This window comes from Megalobrama amblycephala, linkage group LG21 (genome assembly GCF_018812025.1).
Source record: "Megalobrama amblycephala isolate DHTTF-2021 linkage group LG21, ASM1881202v1, whole genome shotgun sequence".
NCBI classification, from domain to species: domain Eukaryota; kingdom Metazoa; phylum Chordata; class Actinopteri; order Cypriniformes; family Xenocyprididae; genus Megalobrama; species Megalobrama amblycephala.
The window spans coordinates 17239549-17266455 of NC_063064.1; the positions used below are offsets into that span (position 1 = coordinate 17239549).

General features: G+C 36.7%; 1 protein-coding gene across 8 annotated transcripts in view; it reads right to left on the minus strand.

Moving 5' to 3' along the window:
* Positions 1-26907, minus strand: part of plekha6 (pleckstrin homology domain containing, family A member 6) — a 114705-nt gene that overhangs the window by 48337 nt on the left and 39461 nt on the right. For 6 of the 8 annotated variants that reach the window (XM_048173612.1, XM_048173606.1, XM_048173605.1 and 3 more), the window contains exons 3-6: positions 5412-5495; positions 3060-3192; positions 1677-1781; positions 1416-1488 (exon numbers count right to left, since the gene is read on the minus strand). In XM_048173612.1, the coding sequence (XP_048029569.1) occupies positions 1416-1488; positions 1677-1781; positions 3060-3176 (295 nt within the window). In that variant the 5' untranslated portion in view covers positions 3177-3192; positions 5412-5495. Of the gene's footprint in view, positions 1-1415; positions 1489-1676; positions 1782-3059; positions 3193-5411; positions 5496-9151; positions 9355-25454; positions 25754-26907 lie in introns of those variants that run through there. The other 2 variants (XM_048173609.1, XM_048173610.1) reach the window with 2 other exon arrangements.

Genomic DNA, 26907 nt, shown 5'->3' on the forward strand with positions numbered 1-26907 from the left:
GGAACAACTCACTACAAATTTGCTTCACAATTAAATTTGAAATGTGTCATTCTTGCTCCAAACTGAATTGCAAAAATGTCAATTACTGTTATGTTATTTTAACTGATACTGTATCTCAAACAAATATTATGCATGTATGCAAACATTTTAAATACTTTTAGCCTTCATATAACCCATTTCCTTAATCTCCAACATTTCACATTCTATCCAGCTACACTTCATTCATTTCTTTCCAATATGGGAAATAGCTGAATATATTGTGCAAATTAAAATGTCATGTAAAACCATGTAATTACCCCATAGCAAAGATAATTACTAATGTCTTGTCTATGCCTTGGTTGGAAGGCAACCACAAGTTGGATGCTTCAGGTTTATGTAAAACTCTACCATGACAACATCAGCCTGCATGGCTGTCAACACAACATCACGAAAATGTTCACGAGAAATAAAACAACAAAACAAACATGTCTTAACATGAAATCCTCTATTTTCATCACTGCATATAAATATACAACTGATGTGCAGCATAACCCTAAAAAATACAGTGGCGGTATCAAAGTACTTTGATAACACAAGTATTCATATGTACTGTACACTAACGTTCAAAAGTTTGGCTTCAGTAAGACTTTTTAATGTTTCTTATGCTCACAAAAGCTGCATTTATTTGATTAAAAATACAGTAAAATTGTGAAATATTATTACAATTTAAAGTAACTCTTATCTATTTTAATATAGATAAAAATGTAATGTATTCCTATAATAATTAACAATAACTCCAGTCATCAGTGTCACATGATCCTTCAGAAATCATTAAAATATGCAGATTTGGTGCTCAAGATTTTTTTTTTTTCAGGATTCTTTGATGGATAGTAGGTTTAAAAGAAAAGTATTTATTTGAATTATAAATATTTTGTAATATTTTGTCTTTACTCTCACTTTTGATCAATTTAATGCATCCTTGCTGAATAAAAGTGTTAATTTCATTTAAAAAACTATTGTAAATCAATGTTGACCCCAAACTTTTGAACTGTACTGTAGTATTTATATGGTATTTTGTGGATCTTCCAAAACATGCCATTGATTTACAGCGCTTCAAAATACCACTGTACTTTTTCCGTTGACGCAACACAGATAATACAGTTTCTTAAGGCCATCATTGAGGATGCGTGCTTGTGCTAGACTGTCATTATAGATCTACTTTTATACTTCTCTTCTTTGCTACTGGCAGCACACAGCCTGTGTGCTGAAATAATGCCATGGGATAAATTCAAATATTGTTTTATAAAACTGGTCTGTAAAAAATACATTCAAATCAAACAACTTTTGAGCTCTGGGGAACTCACTGAACTCACTTGTGAACCAAATTCACAAGGCCTGAACATATGCATAAACTAGCATTTACATACAAAACCTACCTTTATAGTAGAAAAGACATCGATCTGTCAGCACGAACCAGCGCTTGTTCCACTGTTTCACACCACTGCTTGCCTACATTACAGAAAATGAGAAAAAATGAAAGAAATGAAGGCCTTGAAACTACATCTAAGTGCCTAGACGTTTTTTGAAAGAGAGTGGCTTAAGTATGGATTATATTGTTATGGCTTTGGGCTGTGAGAGCATGTTTGTTTGTGTGTGTGTATGTCTGTGTTGATGATGGTGAGGTTGAGCAACAGTACCTGTTTGTGAAGCCAACCCTGCCGGGCCACCTCAGCATTGGGGTTGCGCCGCATAGAGTTGGACCGCTTCCCAAACGTGGCGGCTCTCTTGGGTGTGCGTGTGCCCTGGTGGGAGAGTCACGGAGGAGTGTTTACACAATAACACCAACAGTAGACACACACAGTCTGAGGAATGAATTACAGAGGAAAGGTGTCCACCATAGCCAGACCATTGTTAACAAAAACTAAAACCTTTCAAAATAGTTTTCATTTATTGAAATAAAACTGAAATAAAATATAATAAATATCAGGCTTGTTTTATTTCAGTTAGTTGCAACATTTCTTTAAGTTCAAGAACTAAAATTTCTAAAACTAAAAAAAAAAATGAATTAAAGCTCAACAGAAGCATTAAAAAACTAATAAAAAAAAATATAAAAGAAAAAAAAAACATGAAAAAAAAAACCCTGAAAAATATAAAATAAAAGCAAATTAAAAATATTAATACTTTCTATAATGGTATACAAATAATATTAAAATAAAACCGACAAGGTTTGTTTGTAATATCAAGTTTAAATAACATTGTATCTTATGCTGTATCTTATAACAAAACAAAACAATATAATATAATATAATATAATATAATATAATATAATATAATATAATATAATATAATATAATATTTTTAAACAATAATGTGTCTTAAAACTTTAATATAATATAATACAATATAATAAATAAAATATAAAAAGCATATTTTTAAACAGAAATATTTGTATTAAAACTTATATAATATAATATATTTTTAAACAGAAATATTTGTATTAAATATAATTAATATATTGTATTAATATAAAATATAATATAATATTTTAAACAGAAATATTTGTATTAAAATGTATAATATAATATAATATAATATAATACAATATAATAAATAAAATATAAAAAGCATATTTTTAAACAAAAATATTTTTATTAAAACTTACATAATATAATATATTTTTAAACAGAAATATTTGTATTAAAACTTTAATATAATATAAAATAAAATATAATACTTTTAAACAGAAATGTGTATTAAAACATAATATAATATAATATAATATAATATTTTTAAACAGAAATATTTGTATTAAAATGTATAATATAATATAATATAATATAATATAATAAAACAATTAAAATAACGTAAAATATAAATATAATCATAAAAATATAAAAAGCATTTAAAAAAATAAATAAAAATAAAACTCATATTTAATAATAATAAAAACAATAAAATTTTATTAATATAAAAACGAAAATTAATATTAATACAAATAATAATAATAATCATCATCATCACCATCACTGAAGAATAATTCTATTTCTAGAAACGAGTTAATCTACAGCAGATGTACTAACCCGTGCGTGGTTCTGGGAGTCCGGGGGCATCTCAGAAACCATGCTAAGATTGTTGGCGTTGCTATTTGCTTCGCTGGCTTTGTTCACGGGCCCCCTGCCACCCGCTTTGCCGTTCATTTCCGAATCAGAGCTCCTGTGAGCACACACACAAAGCCATTGAGCCATCCCAGCTTTTGATCCCGTAACAAACTTCTCATCTGCCTGCGTTCAACGCACCAATGCAGAGAAATCATTTTAAAAAACCAATACACTGAACTCGAACTGGTGGAAAACTGAGGGATTATGGGAAGGAAGCACACAGGCATTCGGGGAGCAGCTATTTTTATTCCCAACTGGCAGCGTCGTAAGGCCGCACCCCTGAGGTTGCAGTTTAAAAACAGGCGATGGTTCACAAAGAATGTGATTGGAGTGGCGAGTAGAGGAAAGAAAGAGAGAAAGAGCTGGTGGATGCAGGCCTGCAGTCCCAGGTCAATCGTATTGATCTCCTTACTGGGCCGCCCAGGCCCTCTCCAACAGCCTTCGATCCACCGACCAGCAAGATGAATTTACAATCCCCTAGAGCCGCCCGGTGGCTGAAGCTTCCATCTTGGAAAGCTCACTGTACTGCACGCTACCATCCGCAGTCAGTTTATAGCCATGCGCAAGTCATTATGAGTCTCTGAAGCAAAGAACATCACATAAACACATATGGAAAAGAGCATGCACATACAGATCAAATGAGGACATAAAAACACACACAATCATTAGTGCAAAGTGGGAACATGCACACGACAGTAACAATTACTACATTAGGGCACGATACCCACACCAGAAACATCTCTGTGCTAATTATCTAGGCTTTATTTAGCTATCGCTGCAAACAGCGGTTATGTTGCAGCGGCTTCCTGCGTCTTAACAGGAAATTAATAAAATTAAATCCTGGATGGATCTCGGCTTTAATGGCATTGCTCCTTATTAATGTGTTATTGGCTCTTGACTCAATATTATATTGATCCGGAGGACAGCAAGATCTTGAGAGAGGTAAGTGCATTGTCTTTGTCCAGGCGGAACGATTTACTAAATTTATAGAGGAAATCAAGGAACTTCTGACATGTTTATCCTCCACTTGTTATCTGATGAAGCTTAAAACTCATTAATAAAATGCTCTCAGCATAATTTATCCTGAAAGTGCCGTTTGGATGTATATATTTATGTTTCTGCAAGTGTATAATTATTGTGTAGTGGCTATTATACAAAACAGGGCTGGTCTGACAAGTAACTGCTTTTCTGTCTCCTCATCTCCTTAGAGGCGTTCACACTGACATTTACAGCAACAACGAGCCGGAATTCATTCATTTTCAATGAGAGTTGATGATTTCAACCGACTGACTCCTTCTCAAAGTAAAAATAGATTTTATTTTTATTTACAATACAGCTAATCTGAATTTTTGACAAATTAAGATTCAAATAAAGTATATTTTATAATATTTTTATACAAATTGGTATGTCATCCTTTAATACACTATAACTGACAATGCAGCTTTGACATTTCCTGTCCTTTTGTGTTCAACTGAAAAAAAAAGTCAATATGTGAAAAGCGTGACTGACCAAAATTAGAGTTTTAGAAAAACACCTTTTTACATAATTTTGCAGCTTAAATATCAAAATACACCCTATCAAAATATAAAATTATCAAAATATACACTTGGGTTTTTGTTTTTGAAAAAAAGTCTAATCAAGGTTGGATTTATTTGATCAAAAATACAAAATAAGCAATAATATTATGAAATATTTTTACAATTTAAAATAACTGCTTTCTATTTTAATATATTTTAAATGTATTTTATTGCTGTGATGATAAAGCTGAATTTTCAGCATCATTACTCCAGTGTCACATGACACTTCAGAAATCATTCTAATATGCTGATTTGGTGCTTAAGAAACAGTTTTTGCTGCCTAATATTTTTTTGTGGAAATTGAGATTTTTTTAGGATTATTTGATGAATAGAAAGTTAAAAAGAGCAGCATTAATTAAAAACTTTTTTTGGAACAAATTTTGTTCAATTTAATGTGTCTTTGATTCAAATACAAATTTTAATACAAGTACTAATTTCATGACATTTTACAATAAAAATCACATAGCCAGTCAAAAAATTATGACATGAATAAGTTCATGAACCCTTTGGACTGAAGGAATAGTTTCACTCTTTTTTGAAAGATGACAATTGGTGAGTTTGTTCTCAGAAATAAGTAGGTATGTATCCTATGATTTCCCAACAGTTTACAAGCTCTTATTCAACATGTCACAGATTTAACAAAGGCAGTATGAAACTAGCAGCATATTTACAAAAGAACAAACAAAAGATCACTCACAGCAAGGGTTTCAAAGGTCTGTTATCTTCCAGGTCCGTCTGGATCACTTGCTGGTGTCCAACTGTTCCATTAGGGTCATTTTGACTGAAAAGGTAAAAAAAAGACACTTAGGATTTCAGACTGATTGACAAACGCATTATAAACCAGCCAAAACAATCTTTCAAAAACTCTGTCTGGAAGAATATCAAGCCAAAAGCAGCTGGAACTGATTTTCCGTTTGTTTAAGATGCTCCACAACTCGTTCTTGTGGTCTCAAACCTTTTTCTCAGCAGGCACATCCCTTCTTTATTAATAATTCAGCATTACAACATCAGGTCCGATCAATACAAGGCCACTTTCTTTGTAAGTCCACATGAGACAACTGCTGTGGAAATTAATGGCTGTCAGCGCTTGTGAAAGAGCGTGTTAAGTGTGGACAGGTTTGCGCTCAATGCCAAAATATCAACAAGAGCAGTTCTTGAAGAATAACATGTCAGAGTTCATGCACACCTATTATATTCAGTCAATATTCAGAAAAGACATGTCTTTTGTCCATACAATATTACCCTAAAGCCTGGAGTTCAACTTCCTGTCACACTTTCTCTGACCTCGGCTTGTGTGTTCTCCCTGTGGATGTGCACTTGAAACTCGTCCCTCGGGTGTAAATCCTACAAGTGTTTTCATTGCTGCATGTCACGTTTATTATTGATTTTACAACTGCTAAAGAGAGAGCAAGCAAATACATTTTCTCTGGATTTGATTAACCTGTTTCTCTCAGAGAGCCATGGATACAGAGACATCAAAACAAAACTAGCATTTAGAAAAGATCCAGGCCATAAGATATAATTTTAGTCATGCTACAGTCAGGGTGAAATTTAGACTTGTTTTGCTTCAGGAACCAGATTTTATATTGGACAAGTGCAGTGTTGTTACTGGTAACTAAAAATAAAAATAAAGCTAAAATAACACTGATTAACAGGTGACCCAACACGGTACTAAAACCTAGTTATGCTGGCATCCATCTAATTATACTAGCTAAATTAGCTAAAGCTAAAAGTATTGGTTACGTAGCCTCTGACACCAACAGTAAAGTATATAGAAACTTGTCAAAAGTTTATAAACCTATTTATTTTGCTACCCTATCTGCTTAATCACAGTATATGGCTAATTGCACTTCATTATTTGCATGAAGCATTGATTTTACCTGTCTGCAAGTCATTGTAAATGTAAATAAGTTAAGACAATACATTTAATGCATTTAATGTTTTGGTTGTGAAATGTGTAATTTCACAGGAAGATATCAATCAACTAGCTAGAGTTAAATCCATATTTAAACCAGGTATGATTGCTAAGCTAACATGAACCAATGACCTCTACAAGGCTTTTCACACTTAGTATGCTTAACCCGGGGTTAAAAATAAGTTAACCCAGGGTTAAGAATATTTTTAACCTTGAGTTAATACCAAAGCCCCTTTAAGACAAGTCATTTCATCTGGTGGCCATCTTTGAAACCCCTCTCGGGCATGCAACTGCAGCTCCTATCTCTTTGAACGGGGAAACATCAAATTCTCCAAAGCTGTTTGCCAAAATTTCGATTAATTTTCATATTTGAAATCACCAATAAAATCTGACAACAACTGTCTCATAAATTTTGTTTCTAAACGCTCAAATGATGACAAAAAAAATGCATTTTTCAGGCTGGATCAAGCTAATGCGCATGTGCAGACCTAAGTGCGCGTCTCTATAGGAAGCATGCTTCTGACCGTTTATATAGGAACCGGAGCTTCTAACAGCCGCCGCAGTGACGCAATGACTTTACCAATCGCCGATTGGCTCTCATTTAGAAGACGGGACTTATTCCGCCATATTGCACATTGCACTTTCTCCAATTCATAATAATACGAGTGCACCGTCTTTCTATATATAAAGTCTTTGTTAATACTTCACACTTTAAAAGGGGGGTTAGTATTGCTTTTAACCTTTTCTAGGTTACGAAGCCCTGCTAAATGTTGTGCTAACTTGATTCAAAGTGCTTAATGTCTACATTTAGGCAAATGGGAGATGTTTTTGTCCATAAAAACTTACACTTACATCAATTCTTGCAGTTGCTAGCTACTGTTTGAGCTACAGACTATATTGTGAAGGTGCTAACATGTTATGCCATGTTAATTAGCAACCGACAACTAATTAAACTAATTAAACTAACTGTTTAGTTTAATTGTCTGAGAGGAAATGTTGCCAGCAGTATTAGCAAATTTATGTGCCGACATTTCCACAGTCATGTTTTACTTGTCCAATGACATGAACCTTGTAAATATGCAAATACGAAATTTTACCCCAAAGTTTAAAACCTGCATGTGGTTAAAGTAGGTTTTGAAGCTGGTATGCTGGTTTGAGCTGGTTTATGCTGGTCCAATGCTGGTCCTTGCTGGTCCTATGCTGACCAGCATAGGACCAGCATAGGACCAGCATGGACCAGCATAGGACCAGCATGGACCAGCATAGGACCAGCATAGACCAGCACAGGAGCAGCATGGACCAGCATAGGACCAGCACAGGACCAGCATGGACCAGCATAGGACCAGCATGGACCAGCACAGGACCAACATGGACCAGCAGAGGAGCAGCATGGACCAGCATAGGACCAGCATAGGACCAGCACAGGACCAACATGGACCAGCACAGGAGCAGCATGGACCAGCATAGGACCAGCATGGACCAGCACAGGACCAGCATGGACCAGCATAGGACCAGCATGGACCAGCATAGGGTCAGCATAAACCAGCTCAAACCAGCATACCAGCTTCAAAACCTACCTTACCAGCAAATGCTGTTTTTTTCAATAGGGTTTACAATGAGGAATACGAAAACCTGACTCCCCAGGATCAATTCATGCATTAAGATAGCACAAGATAGCCCAGCAACTTTATTTAACAATTTCAAGTGTGAAAAGCCTGTTTCTTGGATCTACTGTAAAAACACTAGACTTAAGGCCCTTATATTCATCTTACTCTTGACATATCTCTGTAGTTTGATGTTATTCCTACATACAGCAGACACACCTCTTCAGTGTTGTTTAAGTGCACTCGAACAACATGCCAAATTCACCCACTTAAGGATAACACAAGCAGAACTCAAAGTCTGTGCAGCCTCTGTATACACTGACACAACCACACGGCCTGATAGGTCGGGGATGAGAAGCACAAGCCAAGAATACACTCATGCTGAAGGCATCTACCTCTTGACACCAAAAAGGTACACACAACAGAGCTCTGTGCTCCATATAACACCAGAGGACAAACGTTTATACAAATCTAGCACAACAGCCTAGCCACTGAAATCAGGTTGAGGTGTGTGAGTGCACGTGCGCACGCTCCGATGTGGTCTTGCCACTGAGCACGCTTGCTCGTGTGTAACCTATAAACCTACATAGAGGCACAAGACATATATCTGCTCATAAACGTCGCTAATATGACCACTAATCAATGACTGAGTCGTTAGCAAACAAGAATGATTTAGCAGCATCGGAGCGGAGCATGTAAACGGAACCACACTGGAATCCAGTAAGGACACAAATGAGGCGCCAACGCACACACCGGGAACAAAACACGCAAATTTACACGAATAAGCCTCAATATCTCGTAAAGATGGTCCACCAGAAAGCCAGCACTGCATTGCAGTCCTGCCTGACCTCCAGCTCAGAGTTTCCCCTCACACTGCTGTCTGCCGCTATAAACTCTCTCTCAGGATGCCTTACCTACCTCACTCGCCGGTCCGCACGGAACTTCAGCATTTTCCCCCGGATCAATCATATAAGTCAGTGAGATGAGGCCAGGTGGAGAGAATAGCAGGTTGGTGATGCCGACAACAGCGAGCCTTTATTGCAGGAGCTGTAGGGTGTTGGATACAATAATTGCTGTCCTCTTTTCTCTCCTTGAGCATGTGTGCTGTTGCCAGCCAGCTTCACTCTTTCTCTCTCTTTCGCTCTCTCTCTCTCTCTCTCTCTCTCTCTCTCTCTCTCACTTGCTCAACCCCTATATCTCATTCTGGCTCTCTTGCCTTCTAGATCTGCTCAGCTCAGCTTATTTGGTTACTGGTTTTGTCGGACTCTCTCTCTCCCTCACACACGTGGGGCCTCCTATCACAGATCAGATTGAGATGTAGATGCTACCCCCAAGCCTACCCGAGGAGGAGTCATGACCAGAACTCCCCTGAGACGCCCATGACAGCCTTGGATGTGGTGAAGGGGAGTGGCTGAGGCAAAAAATAAAAGATATTACCCACTCAGGTAGACGTTTTACATCTGCAGCCACCCCCTGTCGAACCTTACCCAGAGACACACACATCACTCCCATACCAAAATAATTAGATCTCTATCTCACACTGAGACAAGCTCAACATTAAAAGCACTAAGCCGTATTAAAATGTCACTTTGTCATATATATTCATGTCAGATCAACTTTAATCGTGTCTATAGATATATACCCGGCCATTTCCCCTCACTCTAATGACTCAATAATTCATCTCTGAGTACAGCAGGATTCCTGGGTAACTGCAGAAAAGAGATTTAATTGCAAATAAAGCAAGCACCACTATTACTATTACAAGAGCCTTACCCCAAGTATTGAATTTTGGCTTGTATCTCATTAAGAATGACACTTTGCTTTCTTAAGTGATCAGATGTTTTTCATATGGTCTGTGATTACAAAAAATCCCATAGACTTACAGTGAGGGTGGGACACCAGAGACCAGAATAATCCCACCATTTTTGACTTGACCTATTAAGCAATCTTCAAACAACCACCCAGAACACCCTAACAATCACTTACAACCATCCAAATCTCCCTAGCAGCCACCTAGAAACCCCCTTGGAGACCCTAGCAATCATCCACAACACCCTAGTAACCACTCAGCAACCCAAGAACACCTTAGCATCCCCTTAGAGACCTAACAGCCACCCAGAACACCCTAGCAACCACTCAGCAACCCAATAACACCTTAGCATCCCCCCAGAGACCTAACAGCCACCCAGAACACCCTAGCAACCACATAAATCTCCATAGCAGCCACCTAGCAACCCACAAGAATACCCTAACAATCATCCAGAACAACCTAGCAACAACCCAACAACCTAAAAAGACCTTGGCATCCCCCTAACAACCCAAGAGTCACCCAGAACACCCTAGCAATTACTTAACAACCATCCAAAACACCCTAGAAACCCCTTGGAGACCCTAGCAATTAGCCATAACACCAAAGCAATTGCTCTGAACCCCCAACAACCATCTAGTAACCATCCAAAACACCCTAGCAATCCCTTAGAACACCCTAGCAGCCACCTACCCCATGGCAACTACATATAAACCCCTAGAACACAATAGCTGAAGAACCTAGATATCACTCAGAACCCTCTATCGACCACTAATCATTCATGTAGCATTCACTAGCAACCACTTTGAAATGTCCTGGCAACCATTCACAACACTTTAGCATTGTGGGAATAATTTTTATACAGGCAAGCATCATTTTCCTTCAGAAAATGTAAAAGTTTCGAAGTTAACTATTAGTCTGTTTAGTTTTGTTAAAAAATCTTAGTGACCGTGAAAAGATTGGTATGTAATATATTTCACATAGTGTACATAAAAAAATGTACACTAGAACAATAAATTAATTGCATCTGCTCATGTACTGTACTACTGTATATAAAAGAAGCCTGATGCATCTGCTGAGGTCAGTCTTACGCTTTACCTCACCGAGGTGTGGAGCTGTCAAGTCCGCTGAAAACAAAAAAATCTGCTCATCCCAGTTCTTCTATCTGTGGGCTTCTATTATATGTGGTCTCACCAGATGGTCTCCGTACCACGTCCCCCACAGTGTACAGATATGACAGGGACACATACAAATGGAAGGCGGCAGTTTACCTGCCCCTCTGAGGGGATTACCTTCATATTGACACCCCTCCTCATCCTGTATTTCAAACCAAATCTTCATCTCTTCCTTTCTTTAAACCATGAGTTACACATGCTTTAATTTAACTCTTGAAAATTTAAACTAAGCCTACAGACCTTATTTTCATTCCTGCTAATCCATATTGTGTTTTGAAAGACGTCAACATTCGTTCCTCGGCCATTATCCGTCCTTAAACCTTGGATATAAAAAGCAAGCATTCATTTAACATTAAGACACAGAGCTGGTATGGAATGTACCATACAAGCCTGTAATGTGTCTGGTTTTTGCTGTACAGGATGAAACGTGGCATGCTGAGTCTAAACAGCACATCCATTTGCTAACAATTTACCTGCTGTGTTTGTGCTGTAAAAAAATGTCCTTCAGTGCTGTGCTTAGTATTGAGAGCTACACACTCAAATTAAAAGCGTCCTTGCGGTGAAAGAGTGAAGGTCAGCCAGAGAGCCAGTTTGTCATCTGCGCTTGCGGGACCCAAATGGTTCGTATGACGCTGTCTCCACGAACAGCGCCCACTCAGAGATCATCTGGGAACACCGCAGACAATGTGGTTTGCTTTGTGCAGGGGTGGAATTATGATTACAGTTAAGAATTAAAATGTCTACTCACTTCCAGATCGGCAAGATGGAAATCTGACTGAGTGTTATTTTTATCAATTATGAGTCATAGCATAATCTTCGCTGTCAACACTAAGGTTTGAAAATAAATAAATTAAATATATAAATAAAAATACTGTGGGTGAGAAATTTAAAATCTAATTTAAAATTTAAAATAAAGAAATAAGACTTTAAAGTGTCGTTAGTAAATTAAATAATGAATAAAAAATATTTAAATATTATTATTATTATTATTTAAAATACTCAAAATATGGGATTTAAAATCTAATTTAAAATTTAAAATAAAGAAATAAGACTTTAAAGTGTCGTTAGTAAATTAAATAATGAATAAAAAAATATTTAAATATTATTATTATTATTATTATTTAAAATACTCAAAATATGGGATTTAAAATCTAATTTAAAATTTAAAATAAAGAAATAAGACTTAAAGTGTCGTTAGTAAATTAAATAATGAATAAAAAAATATTTAAATATTATTATTATTATTTAAAATACTCAAAATATGGGATTTAAAATCTAATTTAAAATTTAAAATAAAGAAATAAGACTTTAAAGTGTCGTTAGTAAATTAAATAATGAATAAAAAAATATTTAAATATTATTATTATTATTATTATTATTTAAAATACTCAAAATATGGGATTTAAAAATCTAATTTAAAATTTAAAATAAAGAAATAAGACTTTAAAGTGTCGTTAGTAAATTAAATAATGAATAAAAAATATTTAAATATTATTATTATTATTATTATTATTATTATTATTTAAAATACTCAAAATATGGGATTTAAAATCTAATTTAAAATTTAAAATAAAGAAATAAGACTTTAAAGTGTCGTTAGTAAATTAAATAATGAATAAAAAAATATTTAAATATTATTATTATTATTATTTAAAATACTCAAAATATGGGATTTAAAATCTAATTTTAAAATGCAAAATGATAAAAAGAAAAAGGTTTGAAAAACAAAGAATCATTAAAACACCTAAATACTGAATTTAAAATATTACTATTTTTAATAATAATAATAATAATAATAATAATAATAATAATAATATTTAAAATACTCAAAATATGGGATTTAAAATTATATATAAATTCTCTAAAAAATATAAAAAAATGTAAAAGTATTTTTAAAAATATTTTAATTAATATTATTAATAATAATTAAGATTTTATTTTATTTCTAGGTCACTAACCAATTTTGTGACATTGATCATTGATAATCAAATGTTCTTGGTTCCACTGAAGCACAAGATGTTTTATTGGAACATCTCAAACCATGCAGATTTTACACATCATTAAAAGCAAATGAGGGATGACCCAAATACTAAAAAAACCTGATAATATAATTTGCAATGAAAAACACTGCATTAAATTAAAAACATGCCAAAATAGAAGACTCAGACATCGGACGCCACTGTATTGTGTCACATTTGAGAATTTATTATATTTTTATCTGCTTGAGACAGTTAAAACACACCCGACTACATGTTTGACAAGTTAACCCTGAACATCACTGCTAGCATTTCATGTCAGGTCGACTGTGCTCCTGTAAAAGGAACCACCGTGTTTCTAACTACTGGTGTTCACCACACTGACAGGTTTTCAGGTTTCAGCTGAGAGTAAAATCCAGCATTAAACCTGACAGTCTCTCGCTCCCCTGCCATATAGAGAGAAACGAGAAGCATGGCACAGCGGGCTTAAGCTTCTCACCTCCCTGTCATAGCATCACACACGTCTGATAAAGCAAAAAAAGGAGTGTAGGGAAGTGCCTGGAATGACACTGGCTCATGGACTTTCATTAAACAATAAAGGGAGGAACAATTACACTGATAAATGTACCTGTTATGTCATTCTTAGGCACATTATTAAAAAAGATGCTAATTAGACAGAGGACCGTGATGAATGGGATGTGCGTGTACGTGCCTGTGCATATAAATGTGTGCACGTGCGTTTTCATTCTTTCTGTCGTTGGTACGAGATGATGCAATCGCAAGCCAAACCTCTGACCTCAGCACCGCCAAGATGGTGGCGGCGAGCGACATCACAATTGCCACATCACAGCGACCACATCCTCACCGCCAGCCCGCTTGCCAGAGGATGAGTGGGAAGAAAGACGAGAGGGGGTTGGAGGGACGATGGGAGGAAAGGAGGGAGGGATGGGGGATGAATAATTACACTGGAGTGCTGCCTCCAATGAGCTTGCAGCGGCAGTATCGCACAGCGAACCACAAAGCGATGCGTCGAAACTTGATCACTTGCTGTTTTTTTGAAGCTCACAACAGCAACATTTCCGCTGAGTCTATTTCAACGATAAAGATGGAGCGAATGGCATCCTAATGTTGTCTGTAGACAGATGTACATACATAGAAACAGAATGACATCATAGACAAAATGAAAAGATAATGATATGACACTGTCAATCACTGCTTTAAATCTCTCATGGTCACTTTAAACTCTATTTGTCTTCTTGGAGATGTGAGAAAGAGCAGACGTGGTGTTTCAGCTGTTTTCCTAGCAACAGCAATCCTGAGACTGCACACGCGTGTTCACACTCACATGCAATGACTCATCCCGCACTGAGGATGTCAGAGACAGAGCCATTAATGGAGGCACCACAAAAACATACACCATCTGTGATGTATATATGCTTTTTTTTTTTATTTGCAGAACATGTGGCACAGGATGAACTAGGGTTGGATAAAGTGCAAAAAAAAAAACTTTTTAAATTTTGATCTATCTATATCTATATATATATATATATATATATATATCTATATATATATATATATATATATATATCTATATATATATATATATATATATATATCTATATCTATATATATCTATATATATATATATATATATATATATATATATATATATATATATATATACAGGGCTTGGCATTAACTTTTTTGCCCACCAGCCACTGTGGCTAGTGGTTTTCCGAAGTTTCTAGCCACTCAGCATTTTTCACTGGCCACAATTTTGATATCGATACCATGGGGGGAAAAATTGCCATATAGATATTTTTAATATTATCTCATGATTCCAATATCTCCATAATTTGGCAGCTGGTAGGCTATATTAGGGCTGCTGTAACTTTAAGACCTGATGCACGGACCCATTATACTGTGCGCACACTTTGGGTGCGAATACAAAATCTGCGGGAATAAGTAAAATTAAGCGCAATACGCTGAAATTCAAGCCCTGTAGAACCAACAATATTCATCCGGAGCAAATGAAACGAGTGCGTAAAGGGACGGTTTGTGTGTCATATCCCTGTCGGGGAGATGAGAGAGCGCGAAAGCGCAGCTGGTATTATTTATCTGTTCTGCGAGAAATGAGCATTAGAAGCGTTTCAGATATCGAAAAAGTGACTAACACTATTGTACTTAGTTTATTATTTCAGATGCCTCTTTAAAAGACTACAAATGAAAATGTATATACCTATATTATATATAAAATTCAACCAGCCAAAGTGGCTAATAACACAAGCCACTGCTGAAATCCACCCGCAGTTGGCCAACCCGATCTCATGATCAATTCATACGTATTTTATTAGGTGGCTAATTCGTATGAATTCATACGATTTGTCTAAAGGTTGGTAGGTTTAGGGGCGGGGTTAGGGGTAGGTCATTCATACGAATTTGGCAACTGTAAAATACATACGATTTAGCAAAAAACTTACATATTCGACGAACTGCTGTGAGATCGGGTTGGTTGGCGGGTGTTAATGTCAAGCCCTGTATTATTGCAAGATAATTTTACTTGACGCAAAACTGCATGAGATATAATTTAATATAATAATAAAATTAATATTCTTACTCTACTGGCAATCTTATCTTATAAACAAACACTACTGCTCAAAAGTTTGGGGTCAATGAGATATTTAAATATTTTTGAATATTTTATCTTACCAAAGCTGCATTTATTTGAATAAATAATATTGTGAAATGTTATTAAAATTAAAAATAACCCTTATCTTTGTCAAATTAATTTTCAGCATCATTACTCCAATCTTCAGTGTCACATGATCCTTCAGAAATCATTCTAATATGCTGATTTTGTTTTATTATCAGTGTTGAAAACAGTTCAACATTGCTGCTTAATATTTTTTGGAGACTGTAATGCCTTTTTCAAACGAACTATTTGACATAGAAATCATTTTTAACATTATAAATGTCTTTAATGTCAGTTTTGAACAATTTAATGTGTCCTTTCTGGATAACAGTACTTCACTTTTAAAAAAATTGTACTGACACCAAACGTTTGAACAGTTTAAATTAAGTGAGGATAATGCTTAAAACAAGAAAAACAACTTTAATTCAAAACACATTCTATGAATAAAGCTGTTATGTAAGTTGAAAGGAACATGTTTCCTTTAAAGGTTGGGATATTAAAACCTGGGGCTGTTGGGTACAAAAAAAAAAAAAAAAAAAAAAGGATGGGAAACATGCTTCTCAAGTAAATTTAAGAATAATTTAGATGTTTCCAAAGGAAAAGAGGACAAAATACTGTTTTTATTTTGTTTTTTTTGCAGTGAACAATGTGTGGGTGATCCTAGAGAAGCTTATTAATATGCTCTCAGTGGGCTGTCCTCAGGGGGAGGCATCATGGGAACTGATACAGGGAGTTTCCTACTTCCCTTCATGTTCTTCAAAGCTAAGGTTACATTTTCGAACTGCCAAGAGCTGCCCAGGGCTCCCTGCCCTTAACAAATGTAACCCCATAGTAGAGAGAAAGAGGAAAAAGACAGTGAGAGAAAGAGGGAGAGAGAGAGGGAGGAAAGTAGCAGTAATATAAAAAAAGGGCAGAGGTGGGGAAATTTACCTGTGTCTAATTAATGATGGGGCTGCGGTGAGTATCGATTGTTAAGACTCACCCAAATGGATCAATGCACAATGTGGAAAAGGGCTGCTGACAAAGCTTTCTCTCAGGACTATCCCGTTGAGCATTGCACTCAGTGTGGCATGAAGCCGTCCATTAAACTGCTTTTCACATAATGTAATGGCATTTAATACCTGACTTTATCAGTCATTATGTACTTACTCACCATCATGTCATGACAAACCCATATGCAGTTTGTTTTCTGTGGAATATGAAAGTAAAACAGTCTGATGGATCTTTACGCAACTCTTTCCATACTGACCACATGTGTCAAATTTAACTTAGCGCACAAATCATACATACCACTTTTATGGTGCATTTATGTTTGTTTTGTTTTTTCCTTTTTTAAATACTTGCATACATGTTTGGAATGACAAGAGGGCAAATAAATGACCAAATTTTCATTTTTAGGTGAAACGTCTCTTTAACGCTCAGGTAGCCCCGTTGCAATGAAAAGGTTCACCCTGCAAGCTATAATAAATTAATAAAATCTTAAATCTATAAAATTTCGAATAAGCTCATCACTCAGGTTTTATCACCACTGTCTATTTTGTTTATTAGTTTGATTGCTAGTTATTTCACACAGCCTGTCACAAACTCAATAAATCATGAAATATTAAACGTGCACCCAAACGAGAAATAAATCACACGGGTAAAACTGGCTCCAGGCCATGAAAACACAAAGCTTACATGACAATTTGGTAAAATGATTCACAGATTGGTCTTCCATGATGGCACGAATTTCCCTCTAGCTGTCCAGCAGACGGTGAATCTGTCAGGCACGCCCAGATGACATCACAGCAGTAAAGAGTGATTAGTGCCCACTGTCAGGTTTGCTGGCCGAAGCTCAAATCCATCTCCCCCTCTCTTTCTTACTCCCTCTCTCTATTTCTATTGGAGATACACACAGAGACGGGCACTGTGCTCTCTCTGACCAAGTCAAACAATGCCTTCCAGAACATTGCTGAGCTGTGCTTTCTTTCATAACTGTGAGACTCATTGCTCAACAGTGCTTACGATATTCCTGTAACTACAGACGAAACTGTGTATGTTTACTTACGAAGAGACTTGGCAAATGATCAGACTCTACACTGAAATATGCGCATTTATGATTCCAATAAAACACGCTGCTTCATGATTACACTCATCATTGTGTCATTTATGATTTTAGCCAGATAATTGTGCCACATCCAGGTGCTTCATTTAAACAAACAATAGGAGTTTCATTGCAAAAGGAGGATCATAGACACACAAGTTCACAAACACACACACACACACACACACCTCAAAAAGGTCTGTGATTAAATAAAGAATTGACAGAATGAATAAAGTTGGCCTTTGCTGCCCTAACTGAAGCAGAAATCAGTCAGGTGTTGATAGAGGTGCAGGTGCTACAGTAAAATCAGATCACAGGGAGATATGGGTAATTTAATACCTCTGTTGGCAAAAAGTCAACTGCTATAAAAGAGAATACTATCATGTGTAGACTTACTATGCCCATAGGTTTTTCCTTTTGTAATATACAAAAGTTTGGGATCTGTAAGATTTTTAAAATGTTTTTGAATGAAGTCTCTTATGCTCTCCAAGGCTGCATGTATTTGATAAAAAATACAGTAAAACAGTAATATTGTGAAATATTTTCTATTTTAATAAAATAATTTATTGATGTGATGGCAAAGCTGAATTTTCAGCATCATTACTCCAGTCTTCAGTGTCACATGATCCATTTTAATATGCTGATTTGGTGCTCAAAAAGAGATTTCTTATTGCTATGAATGTTGAAAACAAGTTGTATTTTTTTCCTGGATTATTTTATGAATAGAAAGTACAATATAACAGCATTTATTTGAAATCTTTTGTAATATTATAAATGTTGCTGAATAATAGCATTCCTGAACAACATTGTGGTGTACATTAGGCCAAAACAATGATGGTGTTCAAGACAAAACGTGAAAGTAAAACTTGTATATAAGAGTGCCTGTCTCAATATTATTTCTGTGTCGACTTGTTGTCTATTTACAGTAATACCTCAGGGCTTGACATTTACGTTTTTGCTCACCAGCCACTGTGGCTAGTGATTTTCCAAAGTTATTAGCCACTCAGCATTTTCGCTGGCCACAATTTTGACATTGATGCCATGGGGGAAAACTGCCATATGGATATTTTTAATATTATCTCATAATTTGGCAGCAGGTATATTAGGCTGCTGTCACTTTAAGACCTGATGCATGGATTCATCATACTCTTACACATGCATTTTCTTTCTCAACCGTTTACATTCTCTTAAAACATAACTGGCTGTGTTTACATGAATACTCACCATGACTGGAATTTTGACATTATTTTGTGTGAATTTGACTGTTTAAGCACAATAACCAGTAAAAAAAAAAAAAAAAAAAAACTCAATTCAGTACTGAGAGGCGGCTTTATGTGCATGCATTTTGTGCGCAATCCCAAGCCACGCCAAAATTCAAGCCCTGTAACACCAACGATATTCATCCGGAGCAAATGAAACGATTGAGTGAGGGAGTCGGTTTTGTGCGTCAACTCGCTGTCAGAGAGATGAGAGAGTGAGGGGTTAAGCTATATGTAACAGATTTGTTTAGGTAAAATGTTCTCATTAGTTCTCTCGTAACCTCTTGTGAGTTGCAGGAGCCTTCAACTTAACCAGGGTCCATCAAGGACCTTGTATACTCTTGAGACAAGAGATTAAGAATGAGGCAATATCCTTTTAGGAACACAAGGGAGTTAGCAAATCCCCAACTGCAAGACATGGCTTAAGACTGAGACTGGGGCTAAGGCAAAGAATGTAAGTACACACACACCACCACAACTTCATACGAAGAATGTGTCCTTTGACCTGCATCTCCAACAGACAAATACAATTACAACTTCAGACAAATCCAGATTTCAAAATCACAATATTATATCTGCAAAACCACAGTGATGCTACATAGGGAGTCCAAAGTGAACATACAGAGCTCAACAAGAAAGTTAATAGCAGGTTTAAATTAGAGTTGTAAACCCCCCCAAAAAATACTGCCACAAAGGCAGGTGATCAATAAAAAACAATTCAGTTCAATCAAATATTATTGTTGGAAAGTGTATGGTTCCTGTTCCCCAAGGTGACAGCTATGTGGTTGAGTGCAGTTTTTAAAATGCATTTGGGACCAAATGTAGTAAAGCAAGGGTTTATTAGGTTTATAAAATGTCCCTTTCCTTCCAAACATTGACTGCAAGTAACTGCCCACTGTTGCTTTAAGAAAAACCCTTTTCATCTGTCTGTGATACATGTATATACATTAAATATTAAACTGTTCTAAAGGCGAACGGTGTTATAGAGTTCAAAAAGTACACAAATGGCCTGTAGAAAGTGTTTTGAATGATTATGCACTTGGCATGACACCATGCCTTACAATATAGCTATTTAACAATAAAATAATCTCACTGCTGATGAATACTAGAGAAATGATAGTTACACTAAATTTATTCAGATCCAAATTTGGACACATGCTTTTATCTAAATCACATACACTCAAAATATTTCCAGAGCTCTTTATGCTGTGGTGGCTTTTATGTAAACACAACTATAATAATTCACAGATAAGAGTAGGAAATTTGCTGTGGTATTTGGTTAAAAAGGATTCAAATACACCCACGGCCTTGATAATTGTTTCATGAAATTTCCTCCTCGTGCTAACACAAAGCATCTCATTCTAGAGCCGAGGCCAAATCTGCTGATAACATGTGGAAAATTAATTTCACTGTGAAGAAACTGTGGAAATTAATTCAATGCAGTTCAACAGCACAAATGAACCCGAGTCACTACTAGAAATAATAAAATTCCAGGTTAACTAGGATTTATGAGAATTTGTTTGTTTGAAAAAGCCCACTAAGCTTAATGAATCATGTGAATACAAGCACTCAAGACATCCCTTACAAAATATTTACCATGGTAGCTGCCAAAATCATGAAGTTACTACTGTTTACTACCGTGAAACCATAACACATTAAAATGAGACCTCCTTCAAACAATGTAGCTTTCAGAATCTTTCATTTTCTGACAGTGCTGGCTAAGAAAAAGCTTACACAGTTTTACTGCAGTAAGTACAATATTCTGAGAAAAACTATGTTTACCATGGTCATTTTTTGTATGCAAGTTAAAGTGCAATAAGTGAGTTGCAAAAACATAGCACCAGATTCTATTTTTCTAAACTAATGTTCAAAACTCCTGGGTGATGACATCTATCAAACTGAGCTAATACTGGAAACAAGTGCTAATTAAAAGTTTCCATTACTTAAGCATGAATAAATTAACACATATAGATGTATTTTTGGTTTGAACAAACTTATTCATTCAATTACTAACTGGACTAAGCTAAGTAATTAGCACATATCAAATTGTGAGGAAAAAAAAAAAAAAAAGCAAGAATTAAATCAGCTATCAGAGGGAGTCTATTGGGACCTGTGTGAAATATGATATGACCGAGTTGTAAGTGCATCTTTGAGGAAACCTGTAATGAAAACTCATTTAAAGTTGTTCAAAAATTACTAGTTGGTGGGTTGCCTGAATGACTAGCCAGCTAAGGAATCCCTGTATAATTAGGCTGGTTTCGGGTTCACCTTACTTTGAACAGACATGTTTCTCAAGGGACATTTACAAAAGATGCATTATTGCATTTAAAAACAGTCAACCATTTATTTATTTATTATAATTATTTTAAAAGGAATAAAATCTGAATGTGATGGTCTGAAGGTGCGTGGCTGTAGCGGTGATGTTTTAAAGGGGATAAAATTAGTATACCACTGACTCATTGTGTACTGTCTGTAGGGTACAGCTACAAACCAGAGATGGGCACTCGAGTTAGAAACTCGGACTCGAGTCGCACTCGAATCGCATTTTAACAGACTTCAGACTCGGACTCGGACTCGGACTCGACCTGAAATGACTTCAGACTTGACTCAACTCGGCACAAAAGACTCGGAATATTTTAAAAACGACTCAAGTCTTTTACCCTTAACTACTGATATAATAAATAAAGAATTTGTGTTGTGTTTAAATGGTTTTATAATATCTGCGTCACATATATTTCCTTCCGTGTCGGGGTAGATTGGACTCTTGCCATAGAATTTGATTACGTATGTCTGTGCGCATTAACTCCGAAATGTCATAATAAGAGTCCCATGCAACATGACGGGAGCCACCATGCCATATGTTCTTTCGTTTGGGTTTATTATCACGTCAGATCGACTAGATGCACAGAATGTGGGAAAACAATTAAAGACACCGGAACAACATCATCAAATTTTATGAGACATCGCATCCACAAAGGTTAGTCACATTAACTCACACAACTAGCTATTATACTGTGGTGTAGCTGCATGGCTCATTTGAATTGCCAGCCTGTTAAAATATGAACAAAAAAAATCTAGACTTTAAACCTAGCACTACGTTTTATCAATCTTCGTATTATTTGCAGCTTTTCAATTTCTTAATGTGTGTCCATAAGAAAGAGAGATAGAAAGAGATGTTAATCCATTTATTACTTAAAGCTCATATTTTAACGTATCACAATCAGCATGTGTAGAGTTTTCTATTGACATTCTTAAACATTCCGAAGTTTGATATTTTCTGATAATGACTGTCGTCAATAACAACGAAGCTGTATAACAAACAGCTGTAACCGTGACTCACTGGCGCCATCTTGTGTCCACTTAGCGACTGTATTGAAAATGACTACTCGTGTTGCCAGGACAACTGTTTTGTACATTGTAATGCATTATAAAGCAAAAAACTGGATGTACATTATCCCTTACATCATAGGACCTTAATTTCAAATAGATTATAGAAAGATATAATTTTTCTATATAATACAACTAGGATAAACTAGCATTTGATTATGAGAATTTTTTTTTGTTTTTGTTTAATGACTCGAGACTCGACTCGGACTCGTGACAAAAGACTCCAGACTTGACTCGGACTCCAGCTTAAAGACTTCAGACTTGACTCGGACTCCAGATAAAAGACTCGTGAACATCTCTGCTACAAACTCTTGGCATAAAGGCCTGTACACACCGGGACAAATATTGCGTGCGATTATCGCCGTCGTTTAACGCCTCGTGACTAAACAAAGGGCGCCAATGTGAGTGGGGAGTGATTTTGCATGTCCACTCTGCGCATCTCTCTGCGATATTCCTCCCGGTGTGTACAGGCCTTAAGATTTATCCTTTCCTGCAGATTTGAGATCAGCATTTTCATTTAATTACACAGTAGAAGGGGCTTAGAACTGGATGAGGAAAACTGAAAAAGGTCAAACTACTCCACAGACAAGTGGCATGGCAGCCTAGATCACTCACAAGCCAATGAGATTGGTCTTGGGCCATGCAGCAGAAGTCCTATTTGTGCATCTGTTCTTGTGCCAGGTCAGAGAAGAAATAGGCCAAGCTGCAACAGAGACAACAGATGCCACTCCTAGATAACCTACTATAGTAAAATTGCAGTGGAACATGAGAGATGATGACACACTTGAACTGAACAAATATGCATTACTGGGTAAGGATGTGCATGTCCACATTTCAAGTGAGATATCTTGATAAGACTGCAATGCTTGTCATGCACCTTCAGACACGTACGATACATTGAAATGATCCCTTTGTGACACTCCTGAACCCTCAAGCAGCACTTCAAAGCACCTGAATGTGCACTCGTGTTTTCCACTGACAAATCCTTATTGAAGGATGAGACGTAGTCACTCGCACACACTCACACCAGCTGGAAAGGGGCGTTCCCAGAACATTCCAGAGCACAATACCACCTCCAATGGGCAGAACACATTTCTTTCCTCACTTTTTCCTCGTTGGTGAGGGCTGAGGATAGAAAACAGGCTAGCAGGCTGCAATCTTTCAACAAATAGGATGACTTGTGCTAACACTAGATCATTTCAAATCAACACAAATTCCCGACAATACCTCTTAAGTCTTGTCGATGACCAAGCCTCAGGGAATGCTGGTCTTTCCACCCTTAAAAACACTGTCAGCATACTTTTATGGCTACCTGCGTAGTTGTCAAGGGATAGGTTCCTCTCATGGCATGATAGGAAAATCAGGTTTAGCAAATAAAGGTAGGTATAGCACAGGGGTGTCCAATGCTGCTGCTGGATGGCTACTATTTTGCAGGGTTTAGCTCTAATCAAACACACCTGAGCCAGCTAATCATCACCATCTTCGGGATTACTTGAAACTTCTAGGCAAGCGTGTTTTGGGCAGGCTGAATCTAAACTCTGCAGAACATTTACCCTCCAGGAGCAGGATTGGACCCCCCTAGCTTAGCATTCTGAACCTTGCTAGTTGTTGAACTTGGAAATCTGGGGTTCTTCTCATAATCTAAACTGAAATGTCCTTCATGGCACACAGACTGTTCAGAAACACCAAGTCTTTGTACTTGGCTTTATTTCTACACCACTAGCATTATTGTTCTATGCTGCACTTTATTGTTCTTGCCTGACAGCACTTTCACGCTTTGAACTTTACTGCAAGTGAACTGTGTTTAAGCGAGAGAAATTCTTCCAGACAAAATACTCTGGCCTGCCCTATGTTTCCCAAGAGTAATCAGGACTTGGAGGTTCTCCTTCACGTCTGCAAGCAAACTCCCCCTTTACACAAATTTCCCATCTAGGAACAATGAGGAAAAACTCCATTCTGACTTTGTTCAATAATCCCTGCAACCAGACATTTTATTGAAGATATACCTTTAGTAAACATTGAGTTGAGCCATTATTGATAATGTTTTACAAGCAGGTGAAGGGTTAAGGATGGGAGGTGGCTCTTAAACCTGATAACCTTCTTGGCATGAAAATCTACAAACTCATTGTGAGTGAACAACTTTTACCAGGTTCAGTATGAAGACAATGCTCAAGCTGGTAGATTTGTTTTAAAAGCATGCTATCGCTGGTCTATTAGTTGGTTGAGGCTGGTTGACCAGCCACCATGTTCTAAAAGCAACCTTAAATACCTTAAGGTGGCATGATGGCTGATGAGCTGGTTTGTTCCTGGTCCAATATGGCCAAAGGGAGTGTCCAGGCAACCAAAAAAATCTCAGGTGACCACAGTAAAAGAAAAGCTAGTTTAAAAAAAGCTATTCAAGTGATTCAACGCTTGAGCTAGAATACAATAACATAATAGGATGAGCAAATAAACCATAATGGTCTGGGGCACATTCAGAATCCAACTGGTTATCCAATAACATCAAGAAAGACCAATGCTAATTTTACGGCTCAGAGATAAAGCACACATATGAAAGAAGTTTACAAGAAGAGTTCAAACATTATATGAACTTTACAGAAAATGCCAAGTACCAACATGCTGTAAGATCGTAAGATATTTGCTGTGGTGCTATATTCCAGGCTTCTGGATCCTGCTGAAGCCCCACGCCCCCATCTATCCATCGATCCACACACATACATAAACACATGGTTTCTCTCTAGCTTCCTATCCAGACATAGTCCAAACAGCCCAGCACAAAGTACTACCTCTGCACCTAAACCAACATTACTAGAAAACAAAACCAAAACTTTAGATGACCTACCTCTCTACGCCTTCCTCCTGTGTGTCCTCTTTCATTCTTCTTTCAAGTCTCTAATCTGTATATTGTTCTCTACTGTTCCTTTTGCCTTCGATTTTACCCACTCCAACTTTCTCTCAACTCTCACTTTGTCCTTCTCCACACTATACCTCTCTTTCTGTGTCGGCTATTGAACCAGAGCCAGGGTCCAGGGGCCAGAATGAGTGGAATTTAAACAAGAAAAGTAGAAACAATCGCTTCTTTGCGGGTAATATCTTTTCTTTCTCCTGCAGCTGAACTCGCGCTCACATATGGATTACATTCCCAGGGAGGCAGCCAGCTGGATTTAAGCACAGTGGCTTTCCCTCTCTCTCTCTCCCTCTCCCTCTCTCTCTCTCCTTTGCTTTCGCTCCCTCTCTCATACTCCCCTACAAATCCCCCCACAGCACAGCCCCTGCCTTCTCCCTTATTTCTGCGGTGCTGTTTCTACTCTAATCATTAACTCTGATTGGTGTGGCAGTATGTCCTTTAACCCTTTCGGTGGTCTCCTGTCACTCATTCCTCATGGGTTATAAAAACAAAGACTGTTCTTACTTCTGAAATACTTTGTACCATCAACCAGGATGGTGGAAGTGAACATGAGGGCCAACTGATTCAGTGCTAATGGGCTGCAGAATGTTATATAACATGGTAAAGTAGGGCAATTCATCTGAGGTTTGGATGGACTATATCATGCTAAGGCTTTCCAGTAATCAGCTGTCATGGGTTTGTGGGAGCGTAATCATGTTCTGTCCAATAGAGATTGGACAAAAGTTTGAAGGGAACAAGCAATTAGACATGCTAACATTCGCTAGTTTTGATGTTAAAGTTAAGATATTAAGAGGAGGATATAGTTGCAATACTTTAGCAGTATTTCAGTGCAAAAAATCTAAAAAGTAGCGTGTCTGGCCAATCAGCGCGGAAGGCTGAAGTACGGTGGCCCAGTAGTGCACAACACAATGAAATTAAAAAAGCAAACATAAGTTCACAACAAAATAAAGCCATAACACAATGGAAACAAGCCACAACACAACAAAATCAAGCCACAACACAACAAAATCAAGCCACAACACAACGGAAACAAGCCACAACACAACGGAAACAAGCCACTACACAACGGAAACAAGCCACAACACAACGGAAACAAGCCACTACACAACGGAAACAAGCCACAACACAACGGAAATGCTCCCAACCACTAGGGGGCTCACAGAGCTTGGTAAATTTAGATTTCCCTGGCACTATTCTAGAGTCGACAGTCTTACAAAGATATCAATACCATGATTAGTTTTAAGTATGTAAACATTGAATCGACATGAAATATTAATTCAAAATCACCTACGTGCACAATAGCTTCATATTTATACCTGTGAATGATTTAACGCGCTACCACGGTGCATGATGAAGGGAACATCTGCCAATTCCACCAAGTGGTTAA